This window comes from Macadamia integrifolia, unplaced genomic scaffold, assembly GCF_013358625.1.
Source record: "Macadamia integrifolia cultivar HAES 741 unplaced genomic scaffold, SCU_Mint_v3 scaffold_190A, whole genome shotgun sequence".
Classification (NCBI taxonomy): Eukaryota; Viridiplantae; Streptophyta; class Magnoliopsida; order Proteales; family Proteaceae; genus Macadamia; species Macadamia integrifolia.
The window spans coordinates 384,134-408,984 of NW_024870637.1; the positions used below are offsets into that span (position 1 = coordinate 384,134).

General features: G+C 38.2%; 4 protein-coding genes and 1 pseudogene across 6 annotated transcripts in view; 2 read left to right on the forward strand and 3 right to left on the reverse strand.

Annotated features, from left to right (window-relative positions):
• Nucleotides 1-878: 878 nt before the first annotated feature.
• Nucleotides 879-3,714, reverse strand: LOC122071182 (annotated as a pseudogene).
• An 81-nt stretch (nucleotides 3,715-3,795) lies between these two features.
• On the reverse strand, nucleotides 3,796-4,650 carry LOC122071183. Its single transcript, XM_042635501.1, has one exon. It carries the CDS (start codon nucleotides 4,648-4,650, stop codon nucleotides 3,796-3,798), a length of 855 nt encoding a protein of 284 aa, XP_042491435.1.
• A 1,168-nt stretch (nucleotides 4,651-5,818) lies between these two features.
• LOC122071177 (nodulin homeobox) lies at nucleotides 5,819-14,029 on the forward strand. Of its 3 annotated transcripts, none has more exons than XM_042635496.1 (14): nucleotides 5,819-5,966; nucleotides 6,045-6,173; nucleotides 6,497-6,721; nucleotides 7,255-7,380; nucleotides 7,524-7,619; nucleotides 8,152-8,310; nucleotides 8,668-8,983; nucleotides 9,079-9,204; nucleotides 9,337-9,406; nucleotides 11,015-11,078; nucleotides 11,199-11,270; nucleotides 11,717-12,283; nucleotides 12,384-12,418; nucleotides 13,412-14,029. In XM_042635496.1, exons 1-14 carry the CDS (start codon nucleotides 5,937-5,939, stop codon nucleotides 13,995-13,997), a joined length of 2,601 nt encoding a protein of 866 aa, XP_042491430.1. In that variant the 5' UTR covers nucleotides 5,819-5,936; the 3' UTR covers nucleotides 13,998-14,029. The 3 variants fall into 3 exon arrangements, with proteins under 3 accessions (XP_042491430.1, XP_042491432.1, XP_042491431.1); XM_042635498.1 differs by having other exon boundaries at nucleotides 13,361-13,427; XM_042635497.1 differs by having other exon boundaries at nucleotides 5,871-5,966; nucleotides 6,061-6,173.
• A 4,827-nt stretch (nucleotides 14,030-18,856) lies between these two features.
• Nucleotides 18,857-24,447, forward strand: LOC122071149 (lipase-like). Its single transcript, XM_042635442.1, has 8 exons — nucleotides 18,857-19,445; nucleotides 19,549-19,643; nucleotides 19,763-19,866; nucleotides 19,987-20,087; nucleotides 20,227-20,330; nucleotides 20,429-20,866; nucleotides 20,974-21,105; nucleotides 24,029-24,447. The coding sequence occupies exons 1-8, from the start codon at nucleotides 19,170-19,172 to the stop codon at nucleotides 24,186-24,188; spliced, it is 1,410 nt and encodes a 469-aa protein (XP_042491376.1). The 5' UTR covers nucleotides 18,857-19,169; the 3' UTR covers nucleotides 24,189-24,447.
• Nucleotides 24,448-24,737: 290 nt separating this feature from the next.
• LOC122071184 (serine/threonine-protein phosphatase BSL1) overlaps nucleotides 24,738-24,851 on the reverse strand; it is a 26,530-nt gene continuing 26,416 nt past the window's right edge. The window contains exon 19 of the mRNA XM_042635502.1: nucleotides 24,738-24,791. Within this exon, the coding sequence (XP_042491436.1) occupies nucleotides 24,738-24,791 (54 nt within the window). The remainder of the gene's footprint in view (nucleotides 24,792-24,851) is intronic.

Below are 24,851 nucleotides of genomic sequence, written 5' to 3' on the forward strand. Positions count from 1 at the left end.
TTTTTTTTTTTTTTTTCCGACATAGACATTCCACCTGTTTGATGCAAATTTCAATGCTTGTGACAAAGAAACCCAGTTACTAGGGAGGAAGTCATAATGCATGATTTAAAATTTTGCAACACATAAGGCTTGCATAGTTACACAAGGATCATCATAAACATTCACTAAAATGACAATTTCAGATTCAAAGCAAAAAAGTTAACCAACATGGAAGAGTAATAATGTTTTAAGTTTAATTATTTGTTAAATACATCAACACACTTAAAAATCACATGCTATAACTCTTGATAAAGAACTTAAAAGCTCTAGAGTAGAAAAATTCAGCAGAAATGTAGAATCAATACCAGAGTTCAAGTTCAAATTGTTCATTTAATAAAAAATTCACTCACTCCCCAACTTAAATGACATTGTCCCCAATGGCGTGTGAAAGAATAACACATAATAAAGCAAGGGGAGCAAAGCAAAGCAAAGGGAAGGAGTAATACAACCTGATGGAGTAAAGTGCTATTGCTATCATCTGCAACAACATGGTTACGCCCCACTACTAAACCTGAAAAACACAACTAAACAAAAAACACAAAGTAAAATGGTGGGTTGCCTCCCACAAGCGCTAAGTTTACCGTTTTCCACCAGACAAACAGTGGAACTCAAAAGAAATCATAAACTGGGTCAACCAAATCAATAGACTCAATGACCTGGCCATCAGTAATACTATCCACATAAGGTTTAAAGCGCTGCCCATTAACCTGAAAAGTGTGCCTTGTTTTATGATCTTGAATTGTAATAGCACCATGGGGTGACACTTTAGTGACTACAAAGGGGCCATCCCATTGAGAGTGAAGCTTACTAGGAAAGAGGTGTAAGTTGGAATTGAAAAGCTAAACTTTATGGTTAACTTCAAAAGGCTTACGGACAATATGCTTATCATGAAAAGCCTTTGTCCTAGCCTTATAAATATGTGCGCTCGCATACGTATCATTGTGTATTTCGTCCAACTCCAAGATTTGAAGACAACGGTTGGAACCAACTTTGACCATATCAAAATTAAATGTTTTAATGGCCCATAAAGCACGGTGTTCCAACTCAACAGGTAAGTGACAAGCTTTCCCAAATACCAATCGGTAAGGGGACATGCCAATAGGAGTCTTATAAGCAGTACAGTAGGCCCATAATGCATCATCTAGTCTCACAGACCAATCTTTCCTATCAGGCCTAACCATTTTCTCGAGAATGCACTTGATCTCCCTATTGGACACCTCTACTTGACCACTAGTCTGCGGATGATAAGGCGTGGTAATCTTATGAGGAATAGAATACTTCTGTAGTAGAGCCCCAAAATTCCAATGCTTATAAGAGGAGCCACCATCACTAATTATGGTACGTGGAAATCCAAAGCGACTGAAAATGTGACTCTGTACAAACTTAACTACCACCTTGTGATCATTAGTTCTCGTGGCTTCTGCTTCAACCCATTTGGACACATAATCTATCGCAACCAAAATGTACTCAAAGCCGAAAGATGAAGGAAAAGGTCCAATGAAATCTATACCCCACACATTAAAGATCTCAACAACCAGAATAAGATTAAGGGGCATCATGTCTCTACGAGACATATTTTCAACTTTCTGACATTGAACACAATTACAACAAAACTCATGGGCGTCTCTAAAGATAGTAGGCCAAAAGAAACCACTTTGTAAAACCTTGGGAGCAGTTTCTTTGCCACTAAAATGCCTTCCACATGCAAGAGTGTGACAAAAGGTAAGGATACTATGAAACTCATTCTCTAGGACACAACGACGGATAATCTGGTCAAGACAGTACCTTAACAACTCCGGATGCTCCCAATAATAGAACTTCAGCTGTGAGAAGAATCTATCTTTCTCCTGCTTACTCCAACCATCGGGAAGCTTCCCAATAGCCAAGTAGTTCACTATATGTGCAAACCAAGGATAAGGAATATGAGAAATCGCAAATAATTGTTCATCAGGGAATGAATCTCTAACCAACTCAGTAGTGGAGGGTGACTCAACTAAGACCCTAGATAGATGATCTGCTACCACATTCTCGGAACCTTTCTTGTCCGAATTTCTAAATCAAAATCTTGTAACAGAAGAATCCATCTAATCAACCTAGGTTTGGTGTCTTTCTTGGCAAGTAAATGTCTAAGAGCAGCATGATCAATATACACCACAACCTTGGATCCCAGGAGATAAGATCGGAATTTCTCAAGAGCAAACACAACTACTAGCAATTCTTTCTTAGTCGTAGTGTAATTCAATAGCATAATATATGGCAATAGGTTTCTTGTCTGCTCTCTGCCCTAACACAACTTCAACAACATAGTTAAATGCATCACACATAATATCAAATGGCATCGACCAATCTGGGGGCTGGATTATAGGAGCTGCAGATAATAAATCTCTAATGGTACGGAAGGCTCGAAGGCAGGCATCATTAGAGATAAAATCTGCATCCTTGGTAAGCAAATTGCACAAGGGTCTAGATATAGTACTGAAGTCCTTAATGAACCGCCTATAGAAACCTGCATGGCCTAAAAATGAACGGACCTACCAAACTAGAGTGGGGAGTGGGAGTTTGGTAATCAAATCAACCTTGGCCTTGTCAACCTCTATCCCATGTTTGGACACAATGTGACCTAGAATGATGCCGTCTTGAACCATGAAATGGCTCTTCTCCCAATTCAGAATCAAATTTGTCTTTATACAACGTTTCAAAACTTTGGTCAATTTTAAGATACAATTATCAAAGGAAGACCCAAACACAGAGAACTCATCCATGAAAACTTCAAGAAAATCTCCCACCATGTTAGAAAAGATAGACATCATGCACCTCTGAAAGGTGGCGGTGCATTATATAACCCAAAGGACATCCGTCGAAAAGCAATTGTACCATAAGGGCACGTGAAAGTGGTTTTCTCTTGGTCTTCAGGATACACAACGACCTGATTATAACCTGAATAGCCATCTAAGAAACAGAAATGGATCTGGCCTGCTAATTTATCTAGGATTTGATTAATGAAAGGCAAAGGGAAGTGATCCTAACGGGTGACAGAATTCAATCTCCAATAATCAATGCATACCCGCCAACCTATGGTTGTGTGAGTGGGGACCTTGTCACCCTGATCGTTTTCAACGACAGTAATGCCCGACTTCTTAGACAACTTGAGTGGGACTTACCCACTTGCTATCAGAGATGGGATAAATAATGCCTACATCTAACCATTTCACCTTTTTTTTTTACAACTTCGCACATGTTAGGATTCAATCTCCTTTGCGCATCCTGGAAGGGTTTAGTTCCATCATCACAGTAGATACAATGCATACAAATTAATGGGCTAATACCTTTCAAATCAGCTATAGACCATCCAGTGGCAGCCTTATGTTCTTTGAGAATATCCAACAGTTTGCTTTCTTGATCAGATGTTAAATTGGAAGCAATGATGACAGATGTCTCATTCGATCCCAAGAAAGCATATTTCAATGAATTTGGCAATGGTTTAAGCTCTAACACTGGTGGATACTCAATAGAACTCAATGTTGGCTTCTGAGCCAAAGGAGGAAGGGGCTCAAACTTGATAGTCCAAGCAGGACGATTGGAAAAGGTAGGAGCATCTAACAGAGCATTGACCTTAGCAGCGTAAGAATCAACATCAAAATCATCTCCTCCAAAGAAGGTCAAACACTGTTGCATTAGGTCATCTGCTAATATCACTGGGGTGTACTGTGCTACCACCTCATCTATCACATCAACGGAGAAATACTCGTCCTCACGTTAGGGCCCTAAAGAAGTATTGAAGATGTTCAATCGGAGCTTCTTATTACCAAAGGAAATGTCCATTGCACCTGATCTACAATTGATGCATGCATTGGCAGTGGCCAAGAATGGACGTCCTAAGATTATTGACTGTGGTTTTCCATTACTGGGTGCTTCCATGTCAAGAACAAAGAAATCCACAGGAAAATAAAGTTCATCCACCTTAACTAATACATCATCAATAAATCCTCTAGGGACTTTAATTGAACGGTCAGCAAGTTGGAGAATAATCTTTGTAGGCTTCAATTCTCCAAACCCAAATTGATCACAAACCAAGCTAGGCAAAATATTCACACTCGGCCCTAGATCAAGGAGTGCACGCTCAATGGGAAGGTTTCCAATGATGCAATATATGAGAGGTGCTACTGGGTCATCAAGCTTAGGGGGAAGTTTATTGGACAGGACTGCACTCACTTGCTTAGTAAGATGGACAGTTTTTGAAATGTGGGTCTTTAGCTTACGATTTTGAGTACATAAGTCTTTCAAGAACTTAACATAAGCTGGAACTTGCTTTATGGCATTTAGAAGAAGAAGGTTGATCTGGACTTGTTTGAACAATTCCATCATCTCTTCTTCCATTCTTGACCCCTTATTGCCAAATGCAGAAAAAGAATGAGATTCTAAACAATAGGGGAAAGGGGTTTTAGGCATATAAACATTAGGGTTACTGTCTCTCCCAACTTGTTCAATCTCATCATCCTTGAAAGCTTGTGGAGCTTCAGGATTTGGGTCTGAACTCATCTCTTTCCCAAAATCCTCTGTAGGGGAATTTTGTTCAGGTGTTCTCAATACTCGGCCATTCCTTAGGGTCATGACTGCTTGGGCTTGTTCATGAAAAACTCGATTGCTAGGCTGACTCTTGGGATTTCCTACCACTTGACTTGGTGGTTGACCTTCCTCTCTCCTATTGATGGCGTCTGCTAACTGATCCAATTGAGTTTCTTAGTGAGGGATTGAGTATGGGAGTGTAAGAGCTGTGTGTTATGGGCCAACCCATTCAAGGCACGCATCACCTTTTCCTCTAATGATGAACTCATAGGCAGTGGAGGAGGTGGTTGCTACACATCTCTATAGGCAGTCTGCTGATTAGAAAAATTCTGCCTATATGGTGGATTTTGGAAACTATTGGGTTGTTTCCATCCAAAATTAGGGTGATTCCTCCAACCAGGGTTATAGGTTTGGGAATATGGGTCATTACCTGGTTTGGAGAAACTCTGGGTGGCTTATGCATGTTCTTGAACATATTCAGGGAATTGCACTACTTGAGGGCAATCACCCACATAATGTGCAAGACTGGCGCAAAGAGCGCACACGTCCTGATAAGTGGGAGTTGGGGAGTGGTAGAGTGGACTATATTTGTAACAAGCTGAGCATGGTTAACATCTATGCTCCAGCTTGAGGGAGAGTATTAGAAGTATGGTGTGTGAAGGAGTCGTCATGGCCAGCTATCTAGCGCAAGCCATGACTCCCCTTCGGGTATTCTAGTCTACTTATGGTTTGTTAGTAGATTAGAATTAAGAGTTAGTTTTATTCCTATTTTATGGTTTCCTATTCCTATTAGAAGTATGTAATTGCTGGTCTATATAATGAATGAAGCTGTGCAGCCCAATCTCATCGATTGGGACTCCCAATTTTTCCCATCGCCTCTCTCTTTCTATTTACAAAATTTACTCTGACTAATTTTGGGTAAAAGATGTGGCCAGTCTCAATCTGGATCACGTGATCAAGAAAAAGGATTGGTTGAGCCTCTTACGTATCTTGTAGTGTTCGTACTTCATAGTAGGTCATAACTGAACAAATAACTTTGCCATTGGAATGCAGTTTGCATCAACCATTGCTTTCCTTATTTTGATGTCTATTCCTTCTCTTTTCTTTGTTTATTGATCAGTGATTGTGCTAGTAAAGTTTGATGTTGTGTATGTGTGTGTGTTGTGTTTCTTTCTTTTGGGGAGATTCAAAGATTTCCTAAAGCCCAGAACTGTACTTTTTTTCTTCCTAGGAAACAACAGCATAGAGCATACACATAACCTGTTTTTTTCCTCCAGATTTTGCTTGAAGAGGTGAAAGTGACAGAGCAGATATTGGACTTGGTGTTTTATATGCTTGTTGTTCTTGCACGTTATGGACAGGTTATTTTTTATGCTTTCCTTTACGCCCCTCTTCCTTTTGATCTGTTTTTGAGTTCTTACTGCCTGGTTTTTTGGTAGGATTATCACCCAACAGATTCATTACTTCTTCTGCATTCAGCGCTGGTGGCTTGCAGTCTTCATGTATTGACAGGATGTGTTTCTTCTCAGTGGCAAGATCTTGTTCAAGTTTTACTTGCACACCCCAAGGTACCTTTCTGCAACATCACTTCTTGAAGCTTTAGGTTACTAGCTAATAGGTATTGCCAAGAGAAAATTTGGGGAATCTAACTTGAAAGCTACCTGCTACATAATCCTTTGATTTCTTATGCTCGCTTGTATATGCTCAAGTTCGTGTTCTCTGATCCATTCACATTTGTGCTTGTTCTCTGAAAGCTTGTATATTTGCTAGACAAATAGGCACCTCCACTGATTTTTTGGGGGTACCATTTTGTGCTTGTATATCTGCTAGACAAATAGGTACCTCTGCTAATGTTTATCGCTGATCTTTGACCTCTGTCATTCTGTGACAGGTGGATGTATTTATGGATGTAGCTTTCGATGCTGTTCGTATGGATATTAGGCTCCTTCAAATCAAGCTCTCAGTACTGAATCCTGATTTTTCATGCAAGAAATCCATTCCCTCAGATGCTGAACAAACATTGCACAGTATCTGTCATCAATGCGAAGCTTCATTACAGTTTCTTCAGTCCTTGTGCCAACAAAAAATGTTCCGAGAGCGCCTACTCAGGAATAAGGTTTTTCATTTAGGAATCTCGTACTTTTTGGGAACAAGTTTATAATTAAGAAAAATTCCTATCACCTTGTTAACATGATTGTGTCTACATGCTTGTTGTGAGACAGTCCTGGAAATCTAAGTCACTATCAGGTCTATTACTTTAGCTGGTGGATATTTGGGGGCTTGGTAGCCTCCGGCCGTCCAGCATTTGATGGCACCTTAAGTGCAAATCATTTTAGCTAAAATTTGATCAGGTTGGATGGCCTGAAATCTAGAGTCACTATCAGGCCTACTAGTTTAGCTGGTGGATATTTGGGGATGGTCTGATTGGATAAACCAGTCATGGTCAGCTACCTAGAAATTTTTTGCAGAAATTGCTTGGGACTGTTATACTGTGTGAGTTCCTGTCTAGACTTAGTTGGGAACACCCCCCCCCCCTGCTGAAGGCATTAGCTTGTGTAGTTTTGGGTATGTTGGATTTTTTCTATGCTAATATTTCTTGGATCTTTGGTGTTTCATTTGCTGAAATATCCAGCTTTATTGCTGTTCCAGGAATTATGTAAAAATGGTGGCATTCTGTTGCTGGCCCGAACAGTCTTGAAGTTAGACGTCCCGCATTTGGAGTCATCAACTGTTGTTGCTGCTATATCTAGGCTGAAGTCTAAAATACTGTCAATTGTAAGTCGAAGTTGTTAACGTGGGTTTCCAAGTCTCCTTTTTGTTTTACCCTAACATTTAGCCTCAACCGCATGCCATTTTGTATATGATGGAACCTCCATGAACTCTACTGAATTAACCAACTCCTTATCGCATTCATGCAGCTGTTGCAGCTCTGCGAAACAGAAACCATTTCCTACCTGGATGAGGTTGCTAGTTCTCCAAGTAGCATGCAATTGGCAAAGACTGTTGCATTAGAGGTTAGTTCTTGAGAGATGTAGTTGGCAGACTTCAAGTTGGAGAAAATGTACCATTCTCATTTACCATATGGACAGTCAACTATGGGTATACTGGTGTCAAGCACTTTACATGCAAATTTGTAGTTGTTTAGTGGTTTCATGTGGAAGATCTCCTGCTGCATATTGATATGGTTATGTTGTAATAACCATCCATACCATGTTCACTCTGTCCATACAAATGTAATAGATTGAAAGATTATTGTTATCCAAAGTGGTCAACTTTTACATGGGGTTCTTCTTGGTGGTACCATTGAGTGTGGGTTCATGCTGCATGTGTATATTGCTGCAATAGCTGGGTTTGTAGACTATCTTTATGATCTGCCCAATGGGTAACCTAGATTTTTTATTTTTAGTTTAGAAATAAAATAAAATTATCCCTCCGAGGACCCTGTATAGGCGGGACCAGCATTGGGTAATAGCCCCCTCTTTCTTTTTCTTTTTTTAATATGCTCTTGGCTAAGCTGCTTTCTTTTTATTCAATGATATGGTGCAGATTCTTGACTTATTGAAGACTGCGTTTGATGGAGTGCCCAAACAGCTTGATAGCATTTGTGGCAGATTACCCAGGGGTGTTGTGCTTCTGAATTCTATGCGCCTGATTGATATATTTTCTGATGATTCAAATTTTCGATCTTTTATCATGCTTAATATTGTAAGCTACTCTAATTATCACTTCTGCTTGGTTTTTTTCTGTTAAAAGTCTATTTGTCGTCATAAACCCTGCTAGTAAGAAAATTTCTGTAATTTTTTAGTTTTTGGATGACCAAGAATGCTTTAAGTTCTTGTGAAGAATTAAGTAGTCATCACATTAGCGATTTTGCATTCTCTTTTTTGTAAAACTACAAGTTTTTCTGTGTTTTTATGATCTTTTGACCATTATAGGTTATGAAGGAAGAATAATATTGTTTCAATATAACATCTTGTATGCAGCCCATCCCTAGGGAAAAAGAAGTGTCTTGATATTACTTGTGAGGATGCAATTTGTGATTTTTTCAGTTTCTCATTTCAGACTCAGGTGCTGGCTGAAATCTTTTCACTGCCTCAAGAAGAGTTCTTATCTAGTTGGTGCTCTGCTGATCTGCTAGCAAAGGAAGAAGATGCTACACTTGAGTACGATCCATCTGTGGCAGCTGGGCTTGTTTCAGTTTTCGTTTCCACTGGTTTTGGGACTTCTCTTCCTACATCAGACCTAATGAATGAGACAAAGAATGATTCCCCTTTCATTCTCAACAACACACCTCAGGCTTCTTACGCACAACAGAGAACATCACTATTAGTCAAAATAATTGCGAATCTCCACTGTTTTGTTCCTAATATCTGTGAAGGTCATACCTCTTTCGGAATGCCTGTAGAAAATTATATTGGTTTTTTGCTTTCTATTTCATGATCATTCTAATTAAATCTCTATATTGGTCCGCAGAGCAAGAGAGAAATCTATTTTTTAACAAATTTCTCGAGAGCTTACAAATTGAGCTCCCCAAATCATCACCTGGGTTTTCATTCACCTGTGATAAAAGAAAAGCTGCCAGAGTTTGCAAGAACCTGGGTAACTATCTCATTTGTTAGTCTGCATATAGTAAATTATTAACTAATTAAATTTTTTTTTTTTTTTTTACACATTCTCAGATGATTAACTTGCATGTGTTTTAAACATGAAAGCTTGCGAACTTCTATGCAGGTTCGTTGGTAGATCATGCCGGGTCTTTAATTCCTAATTTCTTAAATGAGGAAGATGTGCAACTATTAAGGTGATTGAAACTTCCTAGACCTCACTGTTTACTCCTTTCCTTTTTTTGGGGGGGGGGGTATGGGGCTGATAAAGTTGACATTTCTATGCTTATTTGAGGTTGTGCCAGGATATCTGAATTGTTTTGCAACCATGTTTCTATTATCTAATTGATTATGAGCTTCAAAAGTGATGCAAAACTATTGTCTTACAGCACTATCGTTCCAAAAATATTGAAAGCAGGGTTTAATATTGTTAATTCCCTCTCATTTTGTAATCCACTCAGCTTTTAATTTTTGTTACCAAGAAGTCTGTTAACCAAGGGACCAATCAGAGTCTGAGAGTGCAAAGTCTTAAGAAACTAAACAACTAGCTGCTTTGCTGAATAAGACGATGTGAAAGAAAAAGAAAAAAAAACCACTGTTCATTATATTTCTGTAACTGCAGTAAGCAAGACCTGTGCCTAGAATCCCAGAAAGGGCAAGTGTAACCTAGACCACCTATGTAACATAAAGTGGAACTACCATATGAAAATAATGAGGTGTATGAATTGCTCAAAATCATGTAGCCGACCCCATTTAGCTGATATTTTCCCGACTTGCTGGTGTTGTGCTTTTTTCCTTTTACTCTCACTTTTCCTTTTTTGTTTTCGCATGGATCCTTGTAGCCGACCCCATTAAGTTGGGATAAGACTGGATATGTTGTTGTATGAATTGCTCAAAATGAGGGTATGGGTCTAATTCTAAACTATTCAAGTAGCTTTCTTTTTGTCTCTTGTGTGTTTGGATAGCGGGGACCTCCTTTTGTGGTGTGTGCTCCATCAAGTCACCTGATTTGGTAAGTCCAACCCACTAGCCTGTTGCTGCATGGCAAAGAAAAGTTGTCTTTTCTTCTTTTACTTGTAATTTTGAAGCAATAGCTGTGGTTAAGGGGAAGATTTTGACAGTTTAAAGTTGATGTTAGTGGCACTTAAGATGTGACAATTTCAGTGGGGGTTTTTTGGTGAATGGATATTGTAGGCTGGGTTTAATTGCTATTGCTGAGTATGCCCCTGCACCCCCCTCCCCCCCCCCCAAAAAAAAAAAAAAATAATGCTACATGAGGGATAAAAAGTCAAATTCCTAATTTGATTTTCTTAAGAAAATTTGAGAAGGGACATTACATCTACAACTGGAAAATTATTATCTTATTTTGTATTATGTAACGTTCATTACTTTCTATATATAGTTATGAATCTCACTTTATTTGCTTAGTTGTTTTTAATTATAAAATGTAGGAGTCTTTGACTTCTTTACAGAAAAAGGAACGAAAAAAAAGTAGTATTTGACTTCTATTTAGTATAGGAAAAGTCTAAATAGTTAACTTATTGAAAATTGAGAGTTCATGAATCAATCTGATCTCCTAGGAAACTATGCTGATCATCGCCTCAGGCTCATGTATGTGTTCTGATGACATTGGAGCACAAACATGCATGTACAAATGTATGCATGTGTGTGTGTATGTCTGGGAGCATGTAAGATTACCTATCTATGAGAGACTACAAGGTTTCTCTGAGACTTGTCTGATCTCAGCAACATATTTAATTGCTATTAGAGAAAATCTTGATGTGTTTTTCAATCTTCTGGTACAGTGTTTTTGCTAAGCAGTTAGAGTCGCTGGTTACATCTGCAAAACCTGAAGGGAATCCAATGCAGGTAAACTTTAATGCCCTTCACTTATTGAAATGTCTGAATTGATTTTGGTTCTCATTTCCCATCATTTATAATTTCTGGATTGAAGCCAATGCTAGCCCACTGTCTTCATACTGCTGGCAGGAGCAAGTTCAGGAAAATAAATTTGAGGCTTCTTTGTGCTGGGAAAAGCTTTCTAACCATGAACATCAGCAGGTAAGTGCTGGATGTCATTTTATGGTCTTTTACTATCACTCTCAAGTTATGATGATCAATTCTCTGAGCCAACACAGATTTTTATTTGGTTCTAGTTGGTTTTATTTAAGATTTGAACTAAGGTTGGAAATCTGTGGTATGAGATCAGCTTGTGGCTCTAAACCTTAGGCAAGTTGATTCGGTGACTCAGATAAATCATGTATTTCTCAGAAAACTTCTGACAATTATTTTGAATGAATGAAAATGTTTTAAGAATTTCAAAATTTAGTAATTTTACTAAATATTTGGCTTCAAAATGGTTTCTGCTCTTAAAAAGTAAGAAGTTTTCTCTTGTGGAGGATAATGCTTTACTGAGTCACTGCTTGACCTAGTGATTTCCAGCTTTGGTAAGGGGTCCAACTTTTGTGTTTTAACACAGTAATCTGAGAACGGCTGATTACCATTAGGAAGCTCAAAGTACAGGGGGAAGTGCATCACCTTTAGCAACAAAAGGAGATCCCAAGGCTCCGGAGGTAGCTTCAGACTTCAATGACAAAAATGGCAGCCTCAGAGAGGGATTATCTGGTAATTTGACTCGCAAAGGGGTGGACCAGTTCAATATCGCAGATAGGGGCTTGGAACTTCCTGATGATGTCATGAACCTAGAAGGAAGTAGGAGGACTAATAAAGATGGAACTAGTGGGAGTGCATTGGAACCTTTTAGGGAGATTGACAAAGATGTTCGGAATGTTGAAACAGGTGGCTCAGAGTTGAGCTCTGCAAGAGGGAAGAACTCTGTTAGTAATGGCGACTGTTCTAAATCAGCTAGGCATACTAGAGAAAGTAGTTTAGCAGGACTCCAAGAAAATTATACTGAAACCATGCAGTGTGAAGACAGGCAACGGAGGAAACGAAAGCGAAACATCATGAATGAGGGACAGATCACCTTAATAGAGCATGCCCTCTTGGATGAGCCTGAAATGCAGCGAAATGCGGCTTTGTTGCAGACATGGGCTGAGAAATTAAGTGTTCATGTATGTGAAGCAGTAAGAATGCACATTTTTCAGGAGTGAAAAATTATTTTATAAGTAGGATGCATTTTCCTCCCTGATTAGTTCTGGGTTTGTTTTTCAGGGGTCGGAGCTCACATCTTCACAACTGAAAAACTGGTAGGTTGCTGGACCTCTTATGTTCTTATTTTCTTCCTTTTTTTTTTGGTTGCCAACTATTATTTTAAAAATTGTTAGTGTAAAGAGGGATTTGTTTGTAGTCTTGGTTGGTCCTTTTTGTTATGTCATCGTCTGGGGGTGGATGGCTAGGTGAAAGTAGCATATTTGCATTGGAATCTAGGAGTACTGATGGGTTCCATGATTTTGTAAGGATTGACTGGACAGCATGTTCGTTACTATTATATTTACCATTCTTCTTGATTTATTCTTCTGTATAGAATCATCATACCATTTATTCCACCCTCATTCTTACCTCAGTATGGATTTTTATGCACTTCACTGGATGGCTCAATTGGATTTTCTGGGGCATTGCATGAGGCAAATCAGATGGGAGAATGATCCCTCATTTTCTCTCTGGTTCTGATCAACGTTTTCATTGACGATTTCCACCCCTTTCTTGTAGTAACTACTTTTGATTTCTTTGACATTGTGGTACTCTGGTTATTGGGATTGCTTTTAACACCTGTACCCTAACTTCTACTGAAATTATTCCTTTGTGACACCAATCTGATAGAAGTGATATCTCATATGGAGAACAGTATGTGTAGCTTGTACACAAATACTGTCACTCTGCATGCCAGTCGAGGGTATTATAACCGTTATTTGTAGGTGATGACATAGTTCATTAGATATGCTGGGCTTCTCAGGATGTCTCCATTTATCTTCCTTATGTTGCTTAATGCTAGACATTTTAGTTTTGCCAACCTATTGAACTGTAGTTCATATTATAGATGTTTGGATGCATGAAATTGGCTGTTAGTTTAAATGCTTTGGTTTTATTTTATGCCTTTGAAGCATCGCAGGTTTCAGGAAATAGAAATATCTTTATTACCATGATAGCACATTAGCTCACTCTGGCATTTTCTCGCATATATTCAACAGGGTTGCCTTTCGATAAAACATAGATAATCCTGTGGGTTGCATTATCAACAGGCTGAACAACCGAAAAGCCAAGCTGGCTCGTGCAGCTAGGGAAGCTCGCACACCATCAGAAGGGGAAACTGCTTTCCCAGAAAAATCAGGAGGAATGGGAATGGTTCACTTTTATGATTCATCTGAGAGCCCTAGTGAAGACTTGTATGCCCCATCAACCGGCAGAGGGGGAAGTAGCACAAGCACACCCAAATCTGGTGGCGGCATGTTGAGAACATGCGGCAGTGAGACATCTGAGATCGCCTCGACAGATTTTGTGGATTTTGCTTCCCAACAAAACATGCTAATGAATTGCCAATCCTTGAGATACATCAGACATGATCCAGGCCAGTATGTTTCGCTGATGGATGAAGGGGAGGAAGTTGCTAGGGGGAAGGTATATCAGGTGGAAGGTAAGTGGCATGGAAGGAGTTTGGAGGAAGCAGCAACTTGTGTTGTGGATGTTCTTGACCTTAAGGTTGAGAGGTGGACCAGGCTCCAACACCCATCAGAGGCCGCAGGTACGACATTTGATGAGGCTGAAGCCAAGAATGGGGTGATGAGAGTGGCATGGGATGTGAACAAGATCCTCCTGTTGCCCCAGTAAGTGTTTTTTTTTTTTTGCATCGGTAATCCCCCAAAGAAGAAAGTTTGTGTTTTCTTGTGTTTTAGGTAAGAATTTTTTTTTTCATCATTCTCAAAGTGAATTTTGAAAAAAAAAAAAAAAAAAAAAATCTTCTCTTGCTTGGACATACCAAGCACAATGAGAATTTTTAAAATCAAGAAAATAGTATAATTTTTTTTTTTCTTTTTTTCATTTCTTCCGTTGACTTTCAAACACAACCCAGGGAAGAATGGCTCATCCCTAAAACTCTACTTTCTTCAAAACAAGGACCAAATGGAACAAACAAATCCTAAGGAATTCAAATGCTAGAGACAATAAGGTTAGTGTAGAAGATTCTATAATAAGCTGCCAGCATATTGATCCCCCTCTCGTTACACTATTTTGTCAGTATTCTATAATAAGCCGCTAGTGATCACCTTTCCATGTGGCACAACTAGGTGCACAGGCTAAAGATACCGTTTTGGCCATGTAAACCGAAAGTATAAATGATCGCTACATAACCACGTGGCCTATTCATCAATGCGAAGTCCATGAGTGGTCTTAGGGACATCAATGTGAATGATATATTTTATTTGATAGAGAATGTGATGGTAATTTTTTGCACTTCTTGTCTAAGTGTAGAGGCCACATGGCCAAACAATTTTCTATTTTCCCAAACCCAAAAGACCCCTTTGCCAAAGTATTTATTTTAAGGGTAATTTACAACGCCACCCCCTAGAGAATGCCACAATTATAAGACCACCCCCTCTATTTCACCAAATTAGACTCAGACCCCCTACTGTCAGTGACTAGTAAGGAATGCTATGAAATGACATTTTTGCCCTTATGAGTAAAACACTAATAAGTTACTCATTTTCATTATTTCAAAAATACCCTTCTTTACCATTTTACCATTTCATTCTCCTTATCTCTTTCTCTCTTCAGCAATATTTAAGTAGCATAGACTGGGTATCCTCTTTCGTCACCGGTCGGGACTTCCCTACTATTCTGTCGAGCTCTTCGTGGATTTTTGATTGGATTTCCTCGCTAGTATCCACTCTATCAGAACAGCCACCGTATCCATTCCCCTAAATATCATCTCCTATAAAACAAAAACATAAAGATGACATTTAATTACTATTGAAACGAAGACCTTCTGGGTAAGCAGTTCCTCATCTTCTTCCTTTTTTAAATTTTATGGGGTTTTCATTTTTATAAATTAGAAGTATTTGAAAGGGATTAAACAAACTAACAAACGAAACAAAAGTGAGGAACTGCTTACCCAGAGGACGGCAATCATGTCGGGTTCCGATAACTTATTAGGTCCTTGAAGAGAAAGTAAAACGTCGACGAAGTTTGTGGCGGCTCTCTCTGTATTGGCAGTTCTAGATTGAGCTCTATGCTCGGCAATGATTCTGTTCACGAACTGGTTTACTATGGGGACGAGTTTGGAGCACCTAAGTCGAATGCTTTGAGGGTCAAACCCGCACATGGCGAGCGAAAATGGAAAAGTGATCAGCAATAGGAACCAAGGAGAAGGTCTAGTGGTGTATCCACCCAGGAGCACGTCGACGACAAGGACGCCATGGCCACCGGAGGTGAAGTTAGCGGTGACAATGGTACACCAGTTAATTACCCAAGCCTTCTTTCGGGACTTGTACGGGAAATTAAAGGCCGGTGAAGGGGAGGATTCAATAGGTAGGTGAAGAGGCTCAAACTCATCAGAAAGCATTGCCACCACTTCTTTCATGGAGGGTCGATGCGCACTCGAGTGTTGGAAGCAAGGAAGCGCAACTTTGATGCAAAGAAGCGCTTGAACATTGTCAAGAAACTGAATGGATGGATCGACAAGGTCCAACAATTTCTCACTGTGAGCAAGGTGACGAGCTCATGAAAGAAGGTTAGCTCGGCGACTACTTCTCGCCGGCGACCTAAGATGGGAAGCGATGGGTATTTTAGGTACTTCATATTTAATAAGGGTATTTTTGGTATTTAAAATAAAATATAATTACTGACATTAGTATTTATGGTATATTCCTTAACAGTGACTGATGGTAATGGGTCTAAGTCTAATTTGGTGAAACAAATGAGGTGATTTTATAATTGTGACATTCTCTAGGGGGTGGCGTTGTAAATTACCCTTATTTTAATGGAATTTGTCATGAGGCCGCTGAAGTTTTTGAAAACTGATTGATTGTAAACTGGAGAGAGAGAGAGAGAGAGAGAGAGAGAGAGAGAGAGAGAGAGAGAGAGAGAGAGAGAGAGAGAGAGAGAGAGAGAGAGAGAGAGAGAGAGAGAGAGTTTTCCATCTCATGAATCAACTGGAAATCACTGGTATTTAGATTTAAAACTTGGAAGAAGCAACTAAGACAAATTGAAGGATACGCCTGTGGTTTAATTGACCTCCAGGTATTTTATTATACTGGTGGATCTTTCTAGTTAGGTGGTTGATCAACTTTAATAACTACACTCTGATTCATTTTCAAAAGTCTTTTTTCATTTTTCTTTATTTGCTTTCTATGTATCCTTGGGACACCATCTCTTTAATTATTTAGCCCAATATGGTTGACTGGTTGATATGTGCTTCCTTTTTTTTATGTTGAGAAATTAATACATAGAAGGAATCTATCTTCAACTCAGCCAAAAAGATCAATATAACATTAAAAAAAAAAAAAAAAAAAATCAATTGTGTCATCTATTAACTTATCCATTCCAACAAGATTAGGAACCCTCAAAATGTTTTTAATTCAAGACTGGAATGAATATTTATAAGTGGGTCACCAAACATATTAATTTGTAGCAAAGATGGTTGAGGACTAGACATGTTATATGTTGGATGCCAACTTTGAATTGTATATTCAAGTAAGGAATTTATTAAAAAAAAAAAAAACATATTAAAATGAGGATAAAATTTTTCTTCACCCGTGTTAAACAATGAAGATTCTCAACCCTTGAAAAAAAAGGAAAAGTAACTTTATTGAATAAACCTATTAATATGATAGTTAAGAGTACAAGAATATTTTTCTAATTTAAGTTCTAGAAGCTGGAAATAGAAACGAGAAGATGTGTTTGTGGTCACAATTAATCCCACATGTTAATTAAGACTAATGATATGATGAACATGTGGTGCTTGGAAGCCCATTACACCTCTTGGTTCATATTTCCCCTTCACCTGTAGAATAATAGGTAGCACTGAACTGTTTCGCATTGCATGATCTAAGAATTGTAGAGGATTTGAATCCATATAGTAGGGCCCCTTAAAAAAATATGACTTGACCATTTTGATCACAGGATTGAAATATCATAACATGAATTACTCACATGTCAAATTTCAATCTTATCCGCATATATTATTTAAGAAATGATGTGATTATTCCAATTGTTTGAATAGAAAAATTATAACCTAAATTATTCACATGTCAAATTTTAATCTTTACCCACTTGTTGAATTTCAAACAGTTAATGGATCATATGATCACAAAAAATATGTTAGATTTATTGTAATATACCAACAACCCAAATGGATCTAAAGTGTAAATCATTTTTATCCACATTTTTGCTTTCCATGTGGATTATTCGTTCATCTGCTTCTTTTGAGAGAGAGAGAGAGAGAGAGAGAGAGAGAGAGAGATGGATAAGGAGAGGGTGGATGGGTGTTGACAAATTGGCCGGTGAGGAACCTTCCAGCGTTGAGACAGCCATAAAGCATGTAGAAATTAGTAGAATATTATAAAAGGAACAGAGGCCCATAAGCCAAACCTTTCTCTAGCAAGATAAACAGCTTATTATTGACGTCACCGGCTGACCGAGCCAGAACCACCCAACCAAATTGGGTGAGAAAGGGCAAGCTTACAGACATCTAGGTATATGTGTCCAAAAAAAAAAAAGGGCAATGTGCCTCTTACACCAAATAATATGAAAAGTGAAATGGTTATCCCACCTTTCATGAAAATTGGGAATTTTATCTTATTGATATCTCATATGCGTTTTCAAGTCAAAGGCATATATATATATATATATATATATATGTAAAAGGAGAAGAAATGCTACCTCTTGACATTGTTGCTACCTCTTGACATGTACTTACAACAAGATACAATGGGTGTAAAAAAACCACGCTGTCAATATTGAAGATGTTCACTTATTCTCTTATTGATTGATACCATTGACATGTACTTGTGTCAAGAGATTGCATTTTCTTACCCATATATATATATATATATATATATATGGAGAAAGAATGTTATCAATCTTCGTTCTCTATGTCTAATTATAATATTTTATTTTTAAAGAGTAGAGACATCTTTTCACAATCTCCGAAAACAGTGCAGGCATAGAAAACATACTCATAATCTTTTTTTATAAAGTTGATAATTGTTTACTTTTACTTTTTTTTTTTTTTTTTTTAAGAAGATAATTGTTACCGAAAACAATAAAAGAAAGTGAACAGGTGTATATTAATGTGAAGGTATACCCTTTTTTGGATTTATTGATATTTAAAGAGTTCAGATCGGCATAATCCAAAGAAAGGAAACGGGGGTTACTGCATTAAGGCATGTGGGGTCCCACTTAGATTCTATCCAACCACGTGGCATCAACCCAACCACTTTTTACTCATCCCAGACAAAGCCAAGCCAAGTTAGCCAGTCTAAGCCAAGCCAAGCCAAGCCAAGCCAAGTGGGCTCTGCAATCTGCATGCACCACCCAAGGGGTTGGGGTTAAGTGGGAGACTGTGATTGGTTTGAACGCCCAAAGAATGAGAAAATCGTGGGTAAGAGAATCACCCTGTACGGCTAACAGCGATAGATAACTGAAGACATAAAACAGGGAAAAGGAAAACGGTAAGTTGGGAGCTGGAGAGAGAGAGAGAGAGTGAGAGAGAGAGAGGGAGAGAGGTGCTGGAAAGAAAGAAAGAAAGAAAGAAAGAAAGAAAAAAAAGAAACCCACCTCTTCTCTCCCTTCAAAAGTTCTATATTGGGGAGAGAAGGCAGGAGAAGAAATGTGAAAAAAAAAAAGGAGACATTCTTTGATTCTAAGAGAAGAGGGTTGTGGTGTAGCAGAAAAAAGGAGACATTTTTTTTTTTTTTTTGTAGGGAATTGAATTACACAAGGGAAGAGGGACGAAGGAAGGAAGGAGGAAAGGAAGGGCTTGGGTTTTTTGGGCTGGGGATTGCGATGCTCCGGTTATGGATTGCAGTGCTTCAACTATCGGAGCTTCTTGTGAGCTCTGTGGTCCATTTGTTATATGGGTTTTACATTTTTAGCACGGCTGTGGCATCAGATATGTCACAGGCCATGAATGAATGTTTCAAGCCCAATGTGAATATGAATATGGATACAGAAGTGAAATTGAATAATGGGTTGAGAGGGGTGGATTCTAAAGCATCAACCAATCTTGAGGATATGCCTCCTATTGTCTTAGTTCATGGCATCTTTGGATTTGGCAAAGGGGTATGTGATATTATAGGCATATTCCCTATAAATGGGTTCTCCATTCTTTCTGCTTTTGATTGGTATTTGGGTTCTGATTCTCTTGTGCCCTTGTTGATTGCAGAGGTTAGGAGGCTTGTCCTATTTTGCAGGAGCAGAGAAGAAGGATGACCGGGTGCTCGTTCCAGACTTGGGTTCCTTGACCAGCATATATGATAGGTGTGTTCTTGAGGCTACGAAAACTATGTAAATTATGATGAGCTCGCTTGCTTTACCTTTGCCTTCTCCTTTTCCTTCTGTTCCTTTGTCACTGTTATTGTTTCGTTGCAAACATTTAGGGCTCGTGAATTGTTTTACTACTTGAAAGGGGGACAAGTAGATTACGGAGAAGAACACAGTAAAGCTTGTGGGCATTCCCAGTTTGGAAGGAATTATGAGCAAGGTTCGAGATTAAACTTATTCCCCTTATGTTCCCCAAGCCCTTCTCTTCAATGGTTCACAATTGCCAGGATACTTGTTTATCTCATCTTGTGTTTTTTCGATTGGTTTGCCTGGAATGCAGGTAATTATCCTGAATGGGATGAAGACCATCCTATTCACTTTGTTGGACATTCTGCAGGAGCCCAGGTTGTTCGAGTGTTGCAGCAAATGTTAGCAGACAAGGTCAGCTAATTTCCTTATCTCTAATGGAGGGTTTTTTTTTTTTTTTTTTTTTTTTTTCTATGAGAGAAGAGGGAAGAAGAACTAATGCTGGAGATGTGTAGTTTTGTTACTAATAATCCGAAATTCACTCTAATTTTAGGCTTTTAAGGGTTATGAGAACACTTCCGAGAACTGGATATTGAGTGTAACTTCCTTATCTGGGGCGTTTAATGGGACGACTAGAACGTACTTAGATGGGATGCAGTGAGTGGAATTTTATCCTCTCTTTCTTTTTGGAAAACAAAAATTGTAGACTTTTGGTATCCATAATCTATTATTTTTCATATTTTTTGCTTTGCCAGACCAGAGGATGGAAGATCTATGAAGCCTGTGTGTCTGCTTCAGCTGTGCCGCTTGGGTGTCATAATTTATGAATGGATTGACATTCCCTGGCTGAAGAACTACTACGATTTTGGGTTTGGCCACTTCAACTTGTCATGGAAGAAAAGGGGCATTTCTGGTCTAGTGGATTGCCTCCTGGGGAACATAGGTCCTTTTGCTTCTGGAGATTGGATCCTACCAGACCTTACCATTCAAGGATCCATGCGGCTTAACTCTCATCTCAACACTTTCCCAAACACATTCTACTTCAGCTATGCTACAAAGAGGACTAGGAAGATCATGGGGATCACAGTCCCTTCTAGCATACTGCGTATACACCCCTTGTTCTTCATCAGAGTTTTCCAGATGAGCCAATGGCGACATCCTCCAGATGTTTTGCCTCCTTACAAAGGATACCGGTCTGTGATAAGTGCTTATTTTGGTGCCTGAAAATCAAAAGAACCAAATTGATCTTATTCACTATATTTCTAATTAGTTTTGTGTCTACATGTTAAAATCTGTGCAGGGATGAGGATTGGCAGGACAATGATGGAGCTCTTAATACTATATCCATGACACACCCTCGTTTACCAGTTGAACACCCAAGCCTTTTCGTTGTAGATGACTCTGAATGCGAGCCTTTGCAACCTGGAATCTGGTTAGTTCTCTCTCCTAACATGATTAACACTATCAATTGCCACCACCCCTTTCCTTGCTATTGCATTTTACACAATATTTGCATACATAAAATTTCATCAGCTAAGTTAAGATGTCAAACTATTAATGTGATGTGTCCTGGGGATTATCTTAAACTCACTTTCGCTATTAACATAACCATCATTGATAAATCATGCAATGATGGATACTGCTTATTGAAATGTCTACTGAAAATCCTTATGCTCATCACTCATCAATGTCATTATTGCTGTCATAATTTATCATTATGACATAGCTCTGGTAATTCAGTGTTACCAAGTCACTCCTATCTACTGATTCTATCAATACTCTTAATTTCTGAGATAGTGAATGATGGATTCTGCTTAATAATTGCTGGATTTTATATCCAGTTTTGTTGATGTAGGTTGACTCAAAAAAGATTCGTCTCTTTACCTTATCCGAAATTTACAACCGGTTTTAGTTGGAAAGACTATAAGAACAATTAACATTTCAACTCAACAAAACTGTACCCTTTCATTTGCTTCAGTTGGATGAATTTAGTTCCAGCAGATTTTGTTACATTTATCTACATACTGTATAGTTTAGTAGTTTCAATTTTGTGGTGTGTCATTGGTTTTCTCCCCTCCCCATCTTCCCTGGTTCTCTTTTCCATAATTGCATATGTTGATCAAGGTCACCCTAGTCCATATGCGACCCTTTGGCATCTGGTGCTGGTAAAGTTTCAGAAACATCGTTAATCCAATACTTCCCCTGTATTAATCATCGTTTTTAACCGTCGTAGACTTCAATTCAAAAGTGTGAAGATTGCATCATTCTCAGCACTCATCATATGTGATTTCCTTTCTGTCATCGACATAGAAGGCCACCAGAATCATTTGATATTTAAACAACACATAGTACATGCAATTATATAATTATATGAATACATATAGATGATTATCATTCACTGTCATGATCATTCATAAAGCCCCCCAGAATCTTTTGAGGATTTCTAGTTCTGTATTCTCTTCATTACCATTTTCATTATCATGACCGTGAACCACAAGGGGAGAAAGAAAATCATGATCATAACTGCCATTTACTTTGGGATACCCAGATGCGTCTAGATGCTTAAAATATGAGATAGTGAATACTGCATCTGTACCCAAAGTTGTTCAACCTTGCCATATTATTCAAGGTTTTTAAAACTTCTAAAAGATACTCATCTGTTTATCGTTAGGAAAAACTGTACAGATTCTTAAAGTCCATGTGTTTTCATGTAAAATATTTGAAGTATATTTGGTGAAACAAGGCATTATGTTTTTTCTCAATAATCACCTATCAGTAATATAGATAAGATAAAAGCTAAAAATATTTCATTGTACCTGGAAGGATGTAGAATTTATGTTTGCGTGTCATCTTATGGCTAACTAAGCTAGTTTTTGTCCTAATCATGAACAAAGTATATATTTTTAGGTCATAGGTGAGATGTTTATACTACAACATAGCCTTATCCCAACGAAATGGGGTTGGCCAAATGGATCCTTGCTCTCCAATCAGCTTTATTCGAGGTCATACAAGAAAAAAGGCCTAAACTAAGTCCATCTTTCCTCACCACTTCTCCTATGACTATTTTAGGCCTACCCCTTGCTCTTTTGGTTCCTTCAATCTGAATTGAGTCACCTCTCCATACTGAGGTATCCGAGGGCCTCCGTTGGACATAGTCATGCTACCTTAAATGACTCTCGCTAAGTTTATCTTGAATCTGAGCTACCCCCATCTCCGTTCTAATATGGTCATTTCTTACTTTATCCTTTCTAGTTTCCCACACATCCATCTCAACATTCTAATCTCCACGACACATAGTTTATTTATATGACACCTCTTAACTGCCCAACATTTTGCACCACACATCATAGCTGGACGAATAACAGTCTCAAATATATATATATATATATGTGGTGCAAAATGTTGGGCAGCTATGATGTGTGGTGCAAAATGTTGGGTAGTTAAGAGGTGTCACCTTATTTAATCCACCAAGCTATGGCATCCTCTATGTCACCTTATTTGCTTACGATAGATCCCAGATATCTGAATTAGTATCTTTGAGGAATCTTCCTCTCACCAATATTCACAACCTCATTATCTATCTTGGTATGGCTAAAGTTACACACTATATATTGGTCTTACTTATCTTCAAACCTTTTTATTCTAAGGCTGATATTACACTTTGGCATTTACCTCTGCTTGTCTTATCCACCAAAACAATATAGTAAAAAGCATACACCAAGGAACCTTATCTTGAATGTATCTGATTAAATCGTTCATGATAAGTGTAAACAAATAAGGGTTTAAAGCTGATCCATGACGTAACCTAATTGTAATTGAGAATTCATTACCTTCACCCTCCACATTTCTTAGACTAGTCACCACACCTTGATACATATTCTTAATTATGTCCACATAATAAAGGCATATCTTTAATAAGTAAGATGTATATCTGGCACAAAATAATTGTGGAAACACTCTTCAATAATTTACAAGAGATTGAAAATAGGATCAAGGTTAAAGTCTTGAATTATATAATATAAAAATTTTCAGTTAAATGCACCTTATTATTGTACAGGCTGAGAAACGTGGTGCCTTGATTAAATTAATACCACAGGTTCTATTGAACTTTGTTATCTTAAAAAAAAAATTTTTTAAGCAGAACTACCCAAGGTCTGAAAATGTTAAAAGTATCTGAGATACCATTTAATTTTGATTCGCCATTACCACTATATTCAAAGGCACTAGCTTCCCCACGTTCAAACAGCGTGGTTTAAATTTTCCATTTTTGGGTGGTATTACATTTTTCCTTTTGGTTTGTGACAATACTTGAGTTTTTACATTAGTAAAATAACTAATAGAAACATTTGACGCAGGTACTACAAGATTGTGGAAGCTGATCACATACTTTTTGTTGTGAATCGGGAGAGAGCTGGAGTGCAATTTGATTTGATATACGACAGTATCTTTGAGCGCTGCAGAAAGCATGTCTTTAGAAGCAAACCCCAGACACTACCCAATCAAACAAACCAGTAGTAAAAAATACATTCTGAAATATACTCAGCAAAGAAAATGAAAAGCAAGGCTAGATCAGGCCTTAACAACCCCCACCCCCTTTCTCATTCAGATGTATTTAGTGTTTTTTTTTTATTCTTTTTCTTTTTTTTTTTTTTATCTTCATTTTTTATTTTTAGTGCAAAGCCAGTTTGTAGTTTTGTGGCAGCTTTTGGAGTCTCATTTGCAACACTTATATACCTCTCATTATAAGAAATTTAGATTCATTGCCAGCTTTAAATAAATTTCAATGATTATTAACTTTGCAATGCACCTACATGATTCCTGCACTATGACCTTATAATTTCCCAACTTATGTTTTTCACCCATACTAGCAGCAGTAAACCAAAGGCAAAAAATGAGCATAACGAACATCCCATTCAGGTTTCTGAAAAGAATGTCACCACAAATCACAACTCTTATGAAATAGAGTTGGGAATTGTGCAAATATGTGTGCAATGATTGACACATTGAATGTAATCTCTGTAGTTTGACAATAGATTTTACAAGCACAGGAGTTGAGACACCCCATTATTCTGGTAATGCGCAAGAGAACTGAAATAGATGGGTAACAAACTGTAGTTCCTGAAATTTATTACAATAATGTTATCATACCTGGACAAATTATGAACCCACCCCCCCCCC